Source organism: Indicator indicator, chromosome 29 (assembly GCF_027791375.1).
Source record: "Indicator indicator isolate 239-I01 chromosome 29, UM_Iind_1.1, whole genome shotgun sequence".
Taxonomy (NCBI): Eukaryota; Metazoa; Chordata; class Aves; order Piciformes; family Indicatoridae; genus Indicator; species Indicator indicator.
Window position 1 is genome coordinate 5025838 of NC_072038.1, and position 14522 is coordinate 5040359.

At 52.9% G+C, this 14522-nt stretch overlaps 1 protein-coding gene across 2 annotated transcripts in view; it reads left to right on the forward strand.

Annotated features, from left to right (window-relative positions):
• MGAT5B (alpha-1,6-mannosylglycoprotein 6-beta-N-acetylglucosaminyltransferase B) overlaps window positions 1-14522 on the forward strand; it is an 86669-nt gene that overhangs the window by 4656 nt on the left and 67491 nt on the right. For both annotated transcript variants that reach the window (XM_054393817.1, XM_054393818.1), the window contains exon 2: window positions 2904-3016. In XM_054393817.1, the coding sequence (XP_054249792.1) occupies window positions 2904-3016 (113 nt within the window). The remainder of the gene's footprint in view (window positions 1-2903; window positions 3017-14522) is intronic.

The following is a 14522-nucleotide window of genomic DNA, read 5'->3' on the forward strand; positions in this document are numbered from 1 at the left end:
GCTCTCTGGAAACCCTTTCTCCAAGCTCTGCTTTGGGAGGGAGGCTGAGGTCTGTAGTCATCTCTGTGCAAGTGCTGCAGCTCGACGATCGTCGGCGTCTGCTGGGAGGGGATGGCTGTGCCCCACCGGCAGCTGCTTGTAGGACGCGGCAGCCTGTAGGCAGGCCTTCAGGGATGGGAGTCTGGAGTAGCTGAGTGCACGACGCTATTTATAGCTTGTGTGACTGCTCTGCAGCCCCTCAGGGCAGGCTCATTCAGAAAGAAAAGGGACTTGAGCTGCTTCACTCCCCTGAGTGCCTGCAGAGGGAGGGTGGGCAGTTTTATGATGCAGTTGAGCATCCCCTCTCATGGGTGAGTCAGCTCTCAGCTGGGGGTCTCCAGAAGGGTCAGTGCTGATGTTGAATGTGCTGCTGGCAGAGTTAGTTAATGCTAACGACTCCAGGGGCTGGCCTTTTCCTCTTCATTGGGTGGGAGGTGAGAAAGGGAGGGGGAGCTGCACTGTGCTGCCCTCCCAGAGCCCCTGGCCAGGTGATCCTGATCAGGAGCCAACTGGGGATGGGGCAGGGCTGATCTGTGGGAGTAGCAAGGGTGGATGGGAGCAGATGTCCAGCTGCAGTGAGCAGAGCTGATCCTCCTCAAAGCAGGTAGAGGAAACCCTCTGCTCCTGAGCTTCCCAATGCTGAGAGCAAAGCTGCCCTTGGCTGTGTGAGAGCAGTGCTGGAGCTGGTGGGATGGAGGTAAGGAACTTGCTATGTCTTGCCTAGGAGCCCCTCTTGCATGGCAAGCCTAGCCATGCTGGGAAGATGAAAAACCTGCCCTGGGAGCAACTCCAGTAGATCTCCCTGGGGAGGCTCAGTCCTTCTGAAGCTGCTTGACACTGCACTTCAGCTCTCCACAACATCTCCTGTACCTAATGAGTGCTTGGAAGTGAGTTTCTTTATTTGCCAGCCCTTTCCAGCAACAGATAATTGCAATGCTGGCACCGTGTAGCCCAGACTTAATGTCTGGCTCCTCATCTTTTTGCCTTTCAACTACACAGTAATGATTAGATGGTAGGGCTGTGGTGTTCCTTCCCCTTGGAGAAGCTGGGTCTTGATGTCAGGTGGCTGTGCTGTGTTTCTGTGTGCAGCTCCTGAGCCCTGTAGGTAATGCTGTGAACCTGTAAAGGGGAGTTACTGGTTCCTGTCCTTGGTGGCTTGCCCCTCTTTGGCTTGGGGGTGCTGAGAGGCAGCAATGCCAGTGGGCACAGAACCACAGAAGTGTTTTGGTTGGAGAAGTCCTCTAAGATCATTGACTCCAACCATCGACTTAACCACCACCATAGTTATTAAAGTATGTCCCCAAGTGCCATGTCTACAGGTTTCTTGAACACCTCCAGGGATGGTGACCCCTCCTCCTCCCTGGACAGCCTGTTCCAATGCCTGACCACTCTTTCAGGAAATAATCTTTTCCTAATATCCTAATATCCAACCCAAACCTCCCCTGGGGCAGCTTGAGGCTGTTTCCTCTTGTCCTGTTGGTTGTTCCCTAGGAGAAGAGACCAACCCCTTTCAGGGGGTTGTAGGGAGCAATGAGGTCTCCCTCCCCTCAGTCTCCTCCAGACTAATCAGTTCCCTCAGCTGCTCCTCATAAGACTTATTCTCTACACCCTTCACCAGCATCCCAAGGGCTTGCTCAGCTCCCTGCCCCACACAGAGTTTGTCTGTTTGAAATCCAAGCTGTTGTTTCACCAGGCTGGCTGGCAGCTGTCTTTTCTCCTTCTCCTCTTTGAAATCTTCCCTGGCTTTGGCTGGCTGACCTGTCCAGTACAGCCACAGCTCTAGGAGCTGTCATCAGTAGTGCCTGGCAGTGGCTTTGCCTGTGTATGTGTTGGAGGATGCTGCACCTCCACCGAGTGTCTCTGAGCAGTGGAAGGATGCCAGGTGTCCATCCCTCAGTGCAGCACACTCTGCTTGCACACCAGGCAGAGGGCAAGGCTTGGCTTTATGCTCCCTGGTGCAACACAACCCTCCTGCTTGCACAGAGCTCCTCACTTCAGTCTTTTCACCACCCAAAAACGTTGCTGGTCTGAATAGCAGCAGTGCTAAGAACCCCTGCCTCTCTCACAGCTGGAGATGCCCAGGAGCTCAGCCAGGAGCTATGTTTGGGTTGGCATCCTGCCTGGCATGTCCTACCAGCCCAGAAGAACAAAGTGGTGATAGGATGGTCCCAGGCTACCATGTGTGCCACCAGCAGTGGTCTTATCTTCACCCTGCCATGCACAGGGCTGCCTGCGCCGTGCAGGTGATGCTGGACACAACAGCAAATACTGGTGGCCTAGTTACAGGGGGAACAAAAGACTTATGTAAGTCTTATTTAATATTTATTTAAGAGCCTTTGGGAGGAAGGGAAGGTACAAGGTGTCTCTTTTCTCTGGACTCTCCCAGGAGGAAAATGAGTGTTGTTTATTGTAGTGGTTCCTGTGGTCTGGGTCACTGGGCTGCATCTTGTGGAGCACTGTAAGAGCAATGTGGCCTGGCTCAGCTTTCCCACTGCAGGTGCAAGTCCTCTGCTCCCTCCCAAGGTCTGCCCATCAGGTTTTGGAGGGTGTTCTTAAGCAAAAGCTGCCTGCTCAGTGCCAGGCTGTGGGCAGAAACACCTTGAGGCTCTTCTTGAAGTGCATGCGGGTCTGGCCTGTGGCTGGGGTGAGGTACTGGGGTGCTCTTGGGCTGAGGCTGCAGACATGCTCCTTGTCCAGGCTGGCTGAGGTGAGCCACGGGGATGGAGCAGTTGGGAAGGAAGCAAAAATCGAACCAGCTGCCTCGTCTAGACAGCCCCAATGTGGCTTCTACCTGGGGGCGGGGGGTGTGGGGGGGTTGTCCCCTCCTCACACCTTGCTGTATAGCTCTGCTTTCCCTCCCGCAGGATATTCGTGCTGGGCATCGGATTCTTCACGCTGTGCTTCCTGATGACGTCGCTGGGGGGACAGTTCTCAGCCAAGCGCCTGGGGGACTCGCCCTTCACCATCAGGACCGAAGGTAGCTCCGCTCCGGGCCCGTCCCCGTCCCGCAGCCTGCTCCGTGAGCGCCCCCCGTCCCCCAGCAGCAGCCGAGCTGCGGAGCCCCAGGCTGTGTCAGGGCTATGCTGCCAGCTCCTGCCTTGCTGGCCCGGGACAGACGACCAGTGCCCGGCTCTGAGGGGCTGGGGCTGGGAACAGCTGGTTGGTTTCACTTTAAAGAGGGGGGTGAAAAAAAAAGATGAGCTAGGTCCTGTCGTTTTACAAGCTTTTGGTCTCTTAGGTTTGTAAATGGCTGGGGCAAGTCCTGCTTTGTTGGAAAGCTCAGGAATTCGGTGTGGAACCATTCATTTGTCCTTTGTTGGATGGGTTTGCTGGGTGAGGTGCTGCTTCCAGATGAATTGCTGCTGCTGTGGCTCTCCTTGGGGAAGAGCTGGCTCATTCAGGGTTTCATACCTCGTTTTGAAACATCCTCTTTCCTGTCTCTGGAGGAAGGGTGCCAGTTTGGAAGAAGGCTCTTCTTCTTTGTACCTAGGACTTGGCAGGCACAACCTGAGAGGCTTTTCCCAGCTCCTGAATGTTGGGTTCAGGTGGTTGGGGTTCAGCCTTTCCTGTGATGATGGTGTGTAGGGTCTGGCTGCTCCACATGGGGATGTAGCTGGCCCTAAGCAGGGCTCCCTGCACACAGCTACATGAGGTGAGGAAACCTTGGGAGCAGGGCAGGACCAAGACTCCAGGGCAATGTACAAGACTGGAGCTGGACCAGAGCCTGACAGTATCACCTCAGAGCCCTCTCAGTCACCTCTGAGAGATTTTGGCTGTTGGAAGAGCCTCTTAATGTTGGAAAAACTCCCTTGGAAAAAGGCAGGAGGGACCATGTGCACTGTGCAAACTCACTGGTGCCCCTGGGAAATGGAAAGTCAAAGCCTCTGGGAAGCTGGTGAGATGGGAAAACTGCAGCTTTGGAGGGTTTCAAAACACATCTGGCTGACAGGAGGCTGTGGGCAGCTCAGTCTTGCCCCCAAGACTGCTCTTCTTGGAGCAGGAGGTCGAGGAATGGAACTTCAGATGTCCCTCTTGGAGCTCGCACGGAGGAACACTGACCTCACCTTGGAGCTGGGGCAGGTTGGTGGGAAGAGGACTGGAAATGCTCCTTATTTGTGCTGCAGAGTCTCAATAGGTCTGTTTGAATAACAAACTGACATTTAATTAGCATGCCTTAAGAATCCCAAGGAAACCCAAGAAATATTGCTGGCTGTTGTCGTTGCTGTTGCATGCAGAGTGCTGGGCTGGAGATGAGCTCAAAGGAGCAGCTTAATTTTGCTGGGCTAATGAGCTGTTGGTGTGAGTGATGGTGGGAATTGGGCCACTCTTCACACAGTCCTGCACAGCTTCAGAGTGGTTGGCTTTGGCTTTGAAGGAGTTGTTGGCTGTGTGGCCTCTGGTTGAAGCCCAGGCTTGAATGTCTCCCAGGAGCAGGTTCCCACTTGAAGCCCTCTATGGTGCTTGGTGGTCCAGCCTGGGGAGGGAGCCTGGTGCCTGCTGCTGCTCTCCTCTCCACATGGGCTCAGCCAAGTGTTGGGTTTGATGTGCCCTTCTGAGCATTATTCAGGAATTGATTAATTTTGCATGGCAAGCTGGCAGCATCCCCTCCCCAAGCTCTGGGTGTGGGCTGCTGCACCAGCACAGCTGGTGGGTTCAGTCAGGTATGTTTGTGACTGTCTGCTGCAGTCCTTACTGGGGTGATCCTGGCTCTCTGCTCTGGCTCTTCTTTCCAGGTGCTGAACAGTGATGAGGTGCAGTTCAAGCTGCCCATGTGCTCAAATACTGCAGGGTTGGCTACAGAGAGGTGGGGTCCAAGCCCAGCAATTAAAAAACCATTTGCAATGGAGAAATCCTGTTGGGTTGTGGATGAAGTTCATGGTTCAGTCTAGGCTGGGGCTGTTGCTATATCTCCATGGCTGTCCTGACCAGCCCAGCACTGAACCTGATACTGCAATCCAAGAGAAAATGGCCCAGACTTGCCCAGAGCTTTCTTGGTTTCTGAGCTGTGCAAGCAGCTGATCAAAACCAAAATGAAGAGAGAGTGAGGCAGGAGCATGAAAAGGAGAAATGGATAATGTCACAGTCCAGAAGCTAATCCCTTTCACTTTTAAATTTTTCTATGTGAATCCCCTTCTCAGAGGCTTTCTCCAAAAAGCCACATTTCTTGGTGTGTGCCAGAAACCAACCCTCAGCTGGATTCTCTGCCTGGTGCCTGGCTGCAGCAGAGCCTTTGCATCTTAACAATAGACACAACCACCTTCAGGAATGCACCTTATTGTACCCTCATCTGCTGCTGTCAATCCAGCACTGACAGAGGTTCCTTTGTTTTGAAATGGCCACTGAGAGAATTTGTTCTACAATCAAAGACCTAGATAGAAAAAAAAATCAATAAATAAAAATAAAAGAGAGAAGAGACAAGTCTATAAATTTTAAATGTGCAGATGCTTTGGGAAGGACTCTAGGCTTGAAGGATTGAGTTTTCTGTGCCCTTTTCTCCTCCTCTCTAGAATGCAAAATGTTTGGGATGGTGTGTTGGGTTGGGTTTGGTGTTGGGTTGGGTTTGGTGTTGGGTTGGGTTTGGTGTTGGGTTGGGTTTGGTGTTGGGTTGGGTTTGGTGTTGGGTTGGGTTTGGTGTTGGGTTGGGTTTGGTGTTGGGTTGGGTTTGGTGTTGGGTTGGGTTTGGTGTTGGGTTGGGTTTGGTGTTGGGTTGGGTTTGGTGTTGGGTTGGGTTTGGTGTTGGGTTGGGTTTGGTGTTGGGTTGGGTTTGGTGTTGGGTTGGGTTTGGTGTTGGGTTGGGTTTGGTTTTGTTTTTCCCAAGCAATTTCTTTTCCATTTTTTTTCCCCTCCCTGTCTTGGGACAGGAGCCTGACCCCTGGAAAAACCCCACCAGCTGTAATTGTGGTGCTTGTGGTGTGGCTTTGCTGGGGGTGTTTTGGCCACAGTGCCTCTGCCCATGGCTGTGCCCCTGTCTGGTTTTGCTGGTGATGTACATCCCCACTGGTGGAGCTCGTTGGCTGCAGAGGGTTAGTGGAGGAAAACAGGCTGTGAAGTGTTAAACCCTGGTTAGATGTGGCTGCAGTCTCAAAAATGGAAAGACTTCTGCTTTCTCCTGCTGTGGGAGGGTGTGAAGTGCTGGAGGACCTGTTGGAGCAGGTCCAGCAGAGGCCACAAACGTGGTGTGAGGGCTTGTGATGGTTTGAAACTGTCTCTTGAATTTTTCTTCTCAAAGTTCAAGCGGAGAAAGTGAAAGGGTGTAAAAAAAAAAAAAAAAAAAAAAGGCAAAATACTGATTGGTCTAAACACTTCCATTGGATAGATAGAAATGTTTAAGAACTGCTCAAAACAAAGTGGGGCAGTCTGCAGTCAGGGCAACTTGCTGGGCTGTCTGGCTGCTGTTTCTTCTTCTCTTCTGGCTGAAGGTAACACACTGACCTTGGGGAGCTAAGGGAGCTTGGTTGTGCTTTTCTGTTGATTGTATAGATTTGTAAATGTTGTGAATTTTGTGTCTGTTTGCACATATTCATTGCATTTCGTCACAGACTGTAGATCTGCTTGTGAATATAGCTTGCACTGGCTTCCAGACTGAGCTAGCCTGGTTGTTGTCGGTGTGGGGGGAATTTCAGCTCACCCTGACACAGGGCTGGAAGCCCTCTGCTGTGAGGACAGGCTTGAGGGAGTTGGGGTTGTTCAGCCTGGAGAAAAGAAGGCTCCAGGGAGACCTTCTGGTGGCCTTTCAGTGCTTAAAGGGACTGATGAGAAAGATTGCAACAGGCTTTGGAGCAGGGCCTGCTGTGACAGGACAAGGGGTGATGGTTTGAAACTAACAGAGGGAGATTCAGACTGCACAGGAGGAAGGAAATTTTTACAGTGAGGGTGGTGGGACCCTGGCCCAGGTTGCCCAGAGAGGCAGTAGGTGGCCCATCCTTGGAACCATTGCAGGTCAGGTTGTCTGGGGCTCTGGGTGCACCTGTCCCTGCTGACTGCAGCAGAGTTGGACTGGCTGACCTTGAAAGTTCCCTTCTGACCCAAACCTTCTGTGATTCCATGGATTTGTTGCAGGAGCAGGGAATGTGTAGGGCAGGTCCTGATGGCCCAAAATGCTGAGCTCTGCCCTAGTCTGCTAGTCTGGAGGTGTCAATGTGGGAGGGGAATTTCAGCCCCCTACACCACAACACTTGTGAGAAGACTCTGAATGAGCCTCAGCTGACCTTGGTGGTACTTTGATCCAAGTGCTTTGAGTGGTTCTTACAGCTGCCTTGGGGTCTGTGTGCTGCACCAGCAGTTCTCCTGCTGAAGTCCTTGAATCTTGATGCCTCTGGGAGGTGGTGGTTGCTGAGCACTGGGGCTGGGTGTTTGCTGTTTCCATAACTGTCTTTTCAACCCATTTTCAAAGTGTTTCCTGCCTGGGTTGGTGCTCAGCTTGAGAGCTCAACACCTGCCTTTTTCCACCCCAAAACAATCTCTCAGAAGCATTTCCAGCTGGTTTCCTGTTGATGACCACAGTCAGGCTCCAGTGGTGTTTCCTCAAGCACTTGGGAAACAGTGGGGATGGGATGGAGGAAGGTGAAGGGTGGGGGAGAGCTGCTTTTAGAGCTCAAGCTGGAGGATGCTGGTAAGCAGGGGTGAAGCTCAGCCTCTGCAAGGTTGTTGTACATTGTCTTAGATTGCTGAGATGTGTTTTGGACTCCTCAGGGCTGCAGAATATTGACTGTAATTGGATATTACAGAGCTTGTAGACTGGGGCTGGGGACTTCCCAGTCCTGTGTTACTGGGAACATGAAACCAGTCAGGAGGTGGGCAGAGCACCAGTGCCTGTGGGGACTTGCCTTTGCCTGTGGTATAGTAGAAGGACAGATTGCCAGAGTCCAGCTTCTGCTCCAAAAGCCTCTGAGATGTGGTTGTTCACTTTTAATTTTGCAGAGAAAGAAAAATAAATGTGGCAAAATTATGGAGCAAGGCTGCTGGGGAAGCCTTCCTTGCTGGCTTGGGGCATCTTCTCCTGGATGTAGGCTGTGGATGAAAGTGAGCAATGCTGCTTCCTTAGGGCATCAGAATGGCTCTGGTTTGCCCTGCTGGGGCACAGGGGGTCCAGCAGAAAACAGCCAAGGCATGCTGCACTGGAAATAATCATAGACTCCTAGAATGGCTTGAGTTGGAAGGGAGCTTAAAGACCATCTAGTTCCAACCCCCCTGCCATGGGCAGGGACACCTCCCACTAGAGCAGGTTGCTCAGAGCCTCATCCAGCCTGGTCCTAAACACTTCCAGGAATGAGACATCCACAACCTCTCTGGGCAATCTGTTCCAGTGTCTCACCACCCCCACAGTGAAGAACTTCTTCTTGATGTTCAATCTAATTCTTCCCTGCTCTAGTTTCAAACCATCACCCCTTGTCCTGTCACCCCAAGCCCTTACCAAGTCTCCTTCCCCAGCTTTCCTGTTGGCCTCTTTCAATACTGGATGATGCTTAGCACCCCCTGGCAGGACTCTTGCCCTGCTCTCCTCAGGGCCAGCACCCTCCTGTGTTCCAGCTACTGGAGTGCTCTCTGCCATGGCTGTTGCTTACTCCAGTTCCTGGAGTCTCACCTGCTTAAAGCAATCTCTTCCATGCATGCACACAGGAGAAGGAGAGGGCTTGGCTGGGGCTCTGCAGCACAGCTGAATGCTTTGGTGCTTCTCTGCAGAGCAGAGGGGGGTGGGATGATGGGAATTGTGCTGCAGGTAATAATGCTGCAGGGTGCTCAGGGTTTTGTAGGGCATCTTCACCCTTCCAGAGTCAAGGCAGTGTGAAGCAGTGGGATCCTGAGTCATTTCAGGCCCTGGAATTGCTCCCTGAGGAGCAGTGCAGAGGCCAAACAGCAGTGTGAGAACCTACCTGATCTCCTTGGAGGGGTCCTTTGCTCCTGCTCCTCTCTCTGCTGGTTTTCCTTCTGCTTCAGCAGCATCCCAGCCAGATCAGCAGGGCCAGGTACCATCACTATTTGTTCTCACACAAGATGCAGAAAGGTCAAGCTGGGATTTGCTTGCAATCAGAGTGAGCTTGAATAACTCTGTTGTCCTCCCTTGCAGCCCACTGGTGCTGGGGGATGAGAAGGAGGTCTGTGTGCATGATCCTGACCCTCTGTGTGCAGCTCGTTGTGAGGGAGGACAGCAGGGGGAGGGGGGGGATGGTTTGGTTCAGCTCTGCTTGGGAGGTCCTGGCTGCAGTGAGATGCTGCTCAGCCTGAAGGAGCTTCAAAGCAAAGCACAGATGTGTTCATCCTCACATCCCAGTTGCCTCTCTCTTGGAAAAGGGAATTTCTGGACCCATTTGCAGACTTGGGCTGGTGCCACCTGTGACAGATCCCAATCTGCTCCTCAGTTATTTCTTCTCAGCAGAGCACATAGTTCTGACAGGATCTTGAGCTGGGCAAAATACCCAGGAGTTGCTGTGTGGCTCTGACAACCTCTTTCCCTGTCTGACATCACTGCAGAGAGCACCCAGGGATGAGGGCTTGGGCTGCCACTTCCCTGTGACATGATGCACAGACAGGAGGATCCAGGAATGGTGGAGTTGTTGGGGTTGGAAGAGGTCTTCAAGCTCATCAGCTCCAACCATTAATGCAGCACCGCCAGGTCACCACTAAACCATGTCCCTTAGCACCACATCTGCAGGGCTTAACAATGCCTTCAGGGCTGGGGACTCCACCACTGCTCAGGGCAGCCTGTTCCAGGCCTTGACAACCCTTTTGGGGAAGAACTTGTGCCTAATACCCAACCTAAGCCTCCCCTGGTGCAACTTGAGGCCATTTCCTCTTGTCTTACCACTTGTTCTTGGAAGTGTGCTCATGTTCTCTTTGCTTTCAAAAGCCACCTGAGTCCCATGCAAAAGCTGAGTCCCAGCTTGTTTGCTGCCTTTAATGCATGGGGCAGGTGCCAGCAGAGCCAGCTGCCAGAGCCCTGTGACCAAATGATAGTGACAGCATGGCTAGGGTGAAGGAGGGAGCTGGGCAGCCCCTGCTGTGCTAGCTCAGCACTAATTATTCCCAGTTTCTTCCTGAGTGGGTACTAACCTCCTCCCAGGCTGCTTGTGGCCTGTTTGGATGTTGTCTGCTGAGCAGCTCTGGGTAGCTGTCTGCAGCAGCTTGTCACAGGCAGCAGCCAGGCTGCTCAGCCAGGTGGAGGGCTGAGGCTGCTCTTGGGAGCTGAATCCAGAATTCCTGATCCAAACCCCTCTAAACGGCAGTGGGAGGCTCCCCTCGCTGATCCCCACTTCCTGCAGGGCCTTGGGGCTGTTAGCTGGGAGTGTTTCCTCAGGTCCCCATGGAGAGGGTGGGGGGGAGTTGGGTGCATGTCACCTCCCTGGCACCATCTGGGACACACAGATCCTGCAAGTCCCCAAAGCTTAGGTTGTTTTTCTGCTACATCCTGAGCTGGATTAGAGTCTTCTGGAGCCTGTGAACCACTGGAAACATTCCAGCCAGGGAAGACCCATGGGGAGGAGTGTGTTGTGCAGCTCTTCAGTGCCTATAGCTCCTTGCCAGCCTTGCTGCATCCATCCCATCCAAAGCTTCTCCAAGCAGCCTGAGGGGCTGGAGCAGCCAGCTGATGCTGTCAGAAGCTGCCTGCTTGATGCCAAGCCCAGCTGGTTGGTACTGGGAGCACCTCCTTGGTGAGGAGCTGTGCTGGGGAAGATGGGCTTTGAATTTTTCCTCCTCTAGAAAAATGCTGAGGTGTGGTGGAGCTGCCTGCCTCTCCAGCTGGCTCTGAGATGCTGTGCTCTGGCAGCTCCCACTGGTGGGGATCATTCTCTTGATCCCATGTGGGAAGAAAGGGGTTAATGGAGATGCCAAGGCAAGGCAGAGCCCACATGCAGGGTGAGCTCTGCCTCCCCCTGACTCTGCTTCTTGCCACTGCAGAGCCAAAAGGACTCTTTTGAGTGGATAACACAGCACAGGGCAGCAAAAAAGCCTTTGTCAGCTGTTCCTGTTGTGTGTGGGGAGGCTTCTTCAGTTAGCAGTTAGTGCTGAGGAGCAGGTGATGGGGATGGGCACAGCTTGGAGTGACTCTGGGTCTCAGCTGCTCCCCATGCAGCACCCTGGAGGCTGTGACAAGAGGCTGGTGCTGGGGTCACAGCCCCATGGGCATCACAGAAGTGTCTTTAAGCTACTGCTTGGTTTTTGGAGCAGACCATTGCTTTGCCTGGGTGGAGAAAGTGGGAGTTAATTAAAGTGGGAGTTAATTAAAAGCCTGGGTCCTCTCCTGCTGCTTCTGGTGTCCCCATGGGCCATCCCACTTTGGTCCCAGAGCACTGCACCCCTCATGGGGTCGGGGAATGTGCACTCAGCTCCCATCTGCAGCCCACACCTGGAAAGGGAGCTTACAGTGGAAGTGTAAAACCTGCCTTGCTCTTCTTCAGTGGCTGCTGTGGGCAGGGAAAGGAGTGCTGCTAAAACAGGGAAAACAATCTGTGAGGGCTCCAAGTGACACTGGGGGGTTAGTGCCCACTTCTGCAGGGATGTGCTTGGGGGGGTGGAATGCAGATTTGGTGCTTTGCAGGGCACAGGGAGGGTAAGAAGCAGTTTAAAGACTGCTCTGGTAGCAGGTGAGGCTTAATCCACCCCAAAGAGATGTCTCCTGCTGAAAAAGTGCCCTTTTGATACAATCATTGCTCAGGACTGGAACCTCCAGGCTTGAAAGAAAAAGAATAATAATAATGCCACTAAACTTGCTGAAAGATGGAAGTGGGAAGCAGATGGGAGCAGAGGAGAAGATCTCAGGGCATGGATGTGTGCTGGCTACTGTCCTGCCACCACCACGTCAGGGGGAGGGGAGGCAGCAGAGGCATCCTGCTGGCCACAGCTCTCAGTTATCTCCATCAGCAACGACTCCCAGGGAATGATTAAACCAATTAATTGATTCTTCTCTAGCTTCCTAAGGAAGTCAGATGGCATTTCCACCCAGGTGTGATGAGCAAACACCCCCCCATGGCCAGCAGGGGTGTTAATGGCTCGTTATGCTTTTACTACCCCTTTCCACTCCTAAATCAAAATTCATCCTGAGCCCAGGAGGCAGCAGGTACTTCAGAAAAGAAAACCTGCACAGTGGGAGCAGAGCAGCCTCTGTGAAAGCTGGGGGTTGATTTGTTTCCCTGGCCTAAACGAGGGACCAGGGCTCAGTTCAGCTCAGGCAGAGGTTAGCTGAGGTTTGCCCTCTGGCTCTGCCCGTGACCCCACTCCTGCAGGCTCTGCTGCCTCTGGAAGGATCTAGCCACTGATCTCAGAGGGTGCTGATGGGTTTGGAGGAAGGGAATGATTTCCTCACCCCTGGAAAGAGAGTGGCAGGATGCCCAGCACTGTTTGGCCAGTCTCTCTGGCAGAAGGAGCAGTGGTAATCATTATGGAAATGTGAAATGAGGGTTTTGCTTTGTCTGAAACACAGTGGTTTGGGGCAGCTGTAAGTAAGGCTGCAGGCTCAAGCACTGGAGCTGCAGAGCCAGAGGAGTGATGGCAATGCTGAGCCTCCTGAAGCCTTCCTCTGGCTGCTTCTGGAGCAAACAAATGCTGGATTGAATCGTAGAATCATTTGGGTTGGAAGAGACCTTCAGCATTGTCAAATCCAGTGAAACCCTTCCCCTGCCTGAGGCATCTGGGCTGATTTCCCTCAATCCTTTGGGCATCAGATCTTGATAATACAGTTTTCCTGAGGTCAGCATCAGGGACCATTAGGAGAAGAACTAGTTGAGTCAGGAGAACTTAGTTGAATCAGTAGAAGAACTAGTTGAGATAATGACTGATGCTATTGGAGAGATGCCAATGGATGTCTTGTAAAGACCAGGAACCCACAGCAGGGTTGATGATGCAGAGGGTCCCTGGCTGTGGAACTGCTCTGCCCATGTGCTGTGGGACTGGTGTGTGCTGTTCATTGCCTGGAGCTGAGGGTCCCAGCTGAAAAATCAGTGTCCCAGTGCCAACAGCATCCAGCTTGGCATCCAGACATGCCCCAGAGCTTTGGTGTCTTCCGGGCTTTGCTACCTTCAACTGCCCTTAAGCCAGCTGGAGCTGCTGTGTTTTAGGAAGCAATTTAAAATCAATGCTCATCTCGTGGTTTGAAAGCCTCCTGTACAGCCTGAGCTGCTTGGAGCACTACAGAGCAGCTTAAAATGCAGTTTAAAATAGTGCTGGCTGGCAGCAGAGGGGCAACTTGGACAAGGAGCAATGGTTGGAAACTTGAGCAGGGTAGGTTTGAACTGGACATTAGGAAGAAGTTCTTTATTCTGAGGGTGGTGGAGCACTGGGACATGTTGCTCAGGGAGGTGGTGGAGGCCGTTCAAGGTCAGGCCTGATGGGGCTCTGAGCAACCTGATTTAATTGGACAGGTCTCTGTTCAGGGGGGGGTTGGACTAAATGACCTTTAGAGGTCCCTTCCAACCCAAACCCTTCTATGATTCTGTACTTTTACAAGCAAAGTGAAAGGGGAATGAGAAGAAGCATGGAGGGGGGGTCCCCACACCAACCCCCCTGAACCTGGGGTCTCACTCCCTCCCTTGGTTGTGACATTCAGGTTTGGGTCCTTGGGCTGAGCCTGAAGAAGGAGTTCGTGCCCTGCCTCTCCACCCCAAAGGAAGCCTTCCATAAGAGCAGCCTGCAGCTCTCCATCTCCACCCTGACTCATGTTCACTCCCTATTTCCATACAAACAAGAAGAGGCAGGAAGCTGAGCAGCACAGGCAGGAGTGCTTCACCATCCCAAGGGAGAGCACACGGCTGTTACCTACAACCTCTGTTGCTCCTTGTCCTTCAAACACACACCAGAGACCTAATGCTCCCTGTGGGACATGGGGACAGTCCCCCAAGTCCTGCCACAAGCCATCACTTTCCAAGCTAAATGAGCTCCTTCTCTCCAGAGCAGTCCCAGGAGATGGGCTGGGGGGAGGCAGGTGGCTTGGGACTCAACAGATGACCAAGAACAACTCCAGCACAAGCTGCACACAGAGCACTGGAGCAGGCTGCCCAGAGAGGTTGTGGAGTCTCCTGCTCTCTGCAGACTTTCAAACCCTGTCTGGATGTGTTCCTGTGTGACCTGTGCTGGATTCTATGGCCCTGCTCTGGCAGGGGGCTGGACTTGATGACAGAATCATAGAATCAGTCAGGGCTGGAAGGGACCACAAGGATCATCCAGTTCCAACCCCCCTGCCATGGGCAGGGACACCTCACACTACATCAGGCTGGCCAGAGCCTCATCCAGCCTGGCCTTAAACACCTCCAGGGATGGGGCCTCAACCACCTCCCTGGACAACACATTCCAGGCTCTCACCACTCTCATGGGGAAGAACTTCTTCCTTACATTCAGCCTGAATCTCCCCACTTCGAGCTTTATTCCATTCCCTCCAGTCCTATCACTCCCTGATAGCCTAAAAAGTCCCTCCCCAGCTTTCTTGTAGCCCCCTTCAGATACTGGAAAGCCACAAGAAGGTCACCTTGGAGCCTTCTCCTCTCCAGACTGAA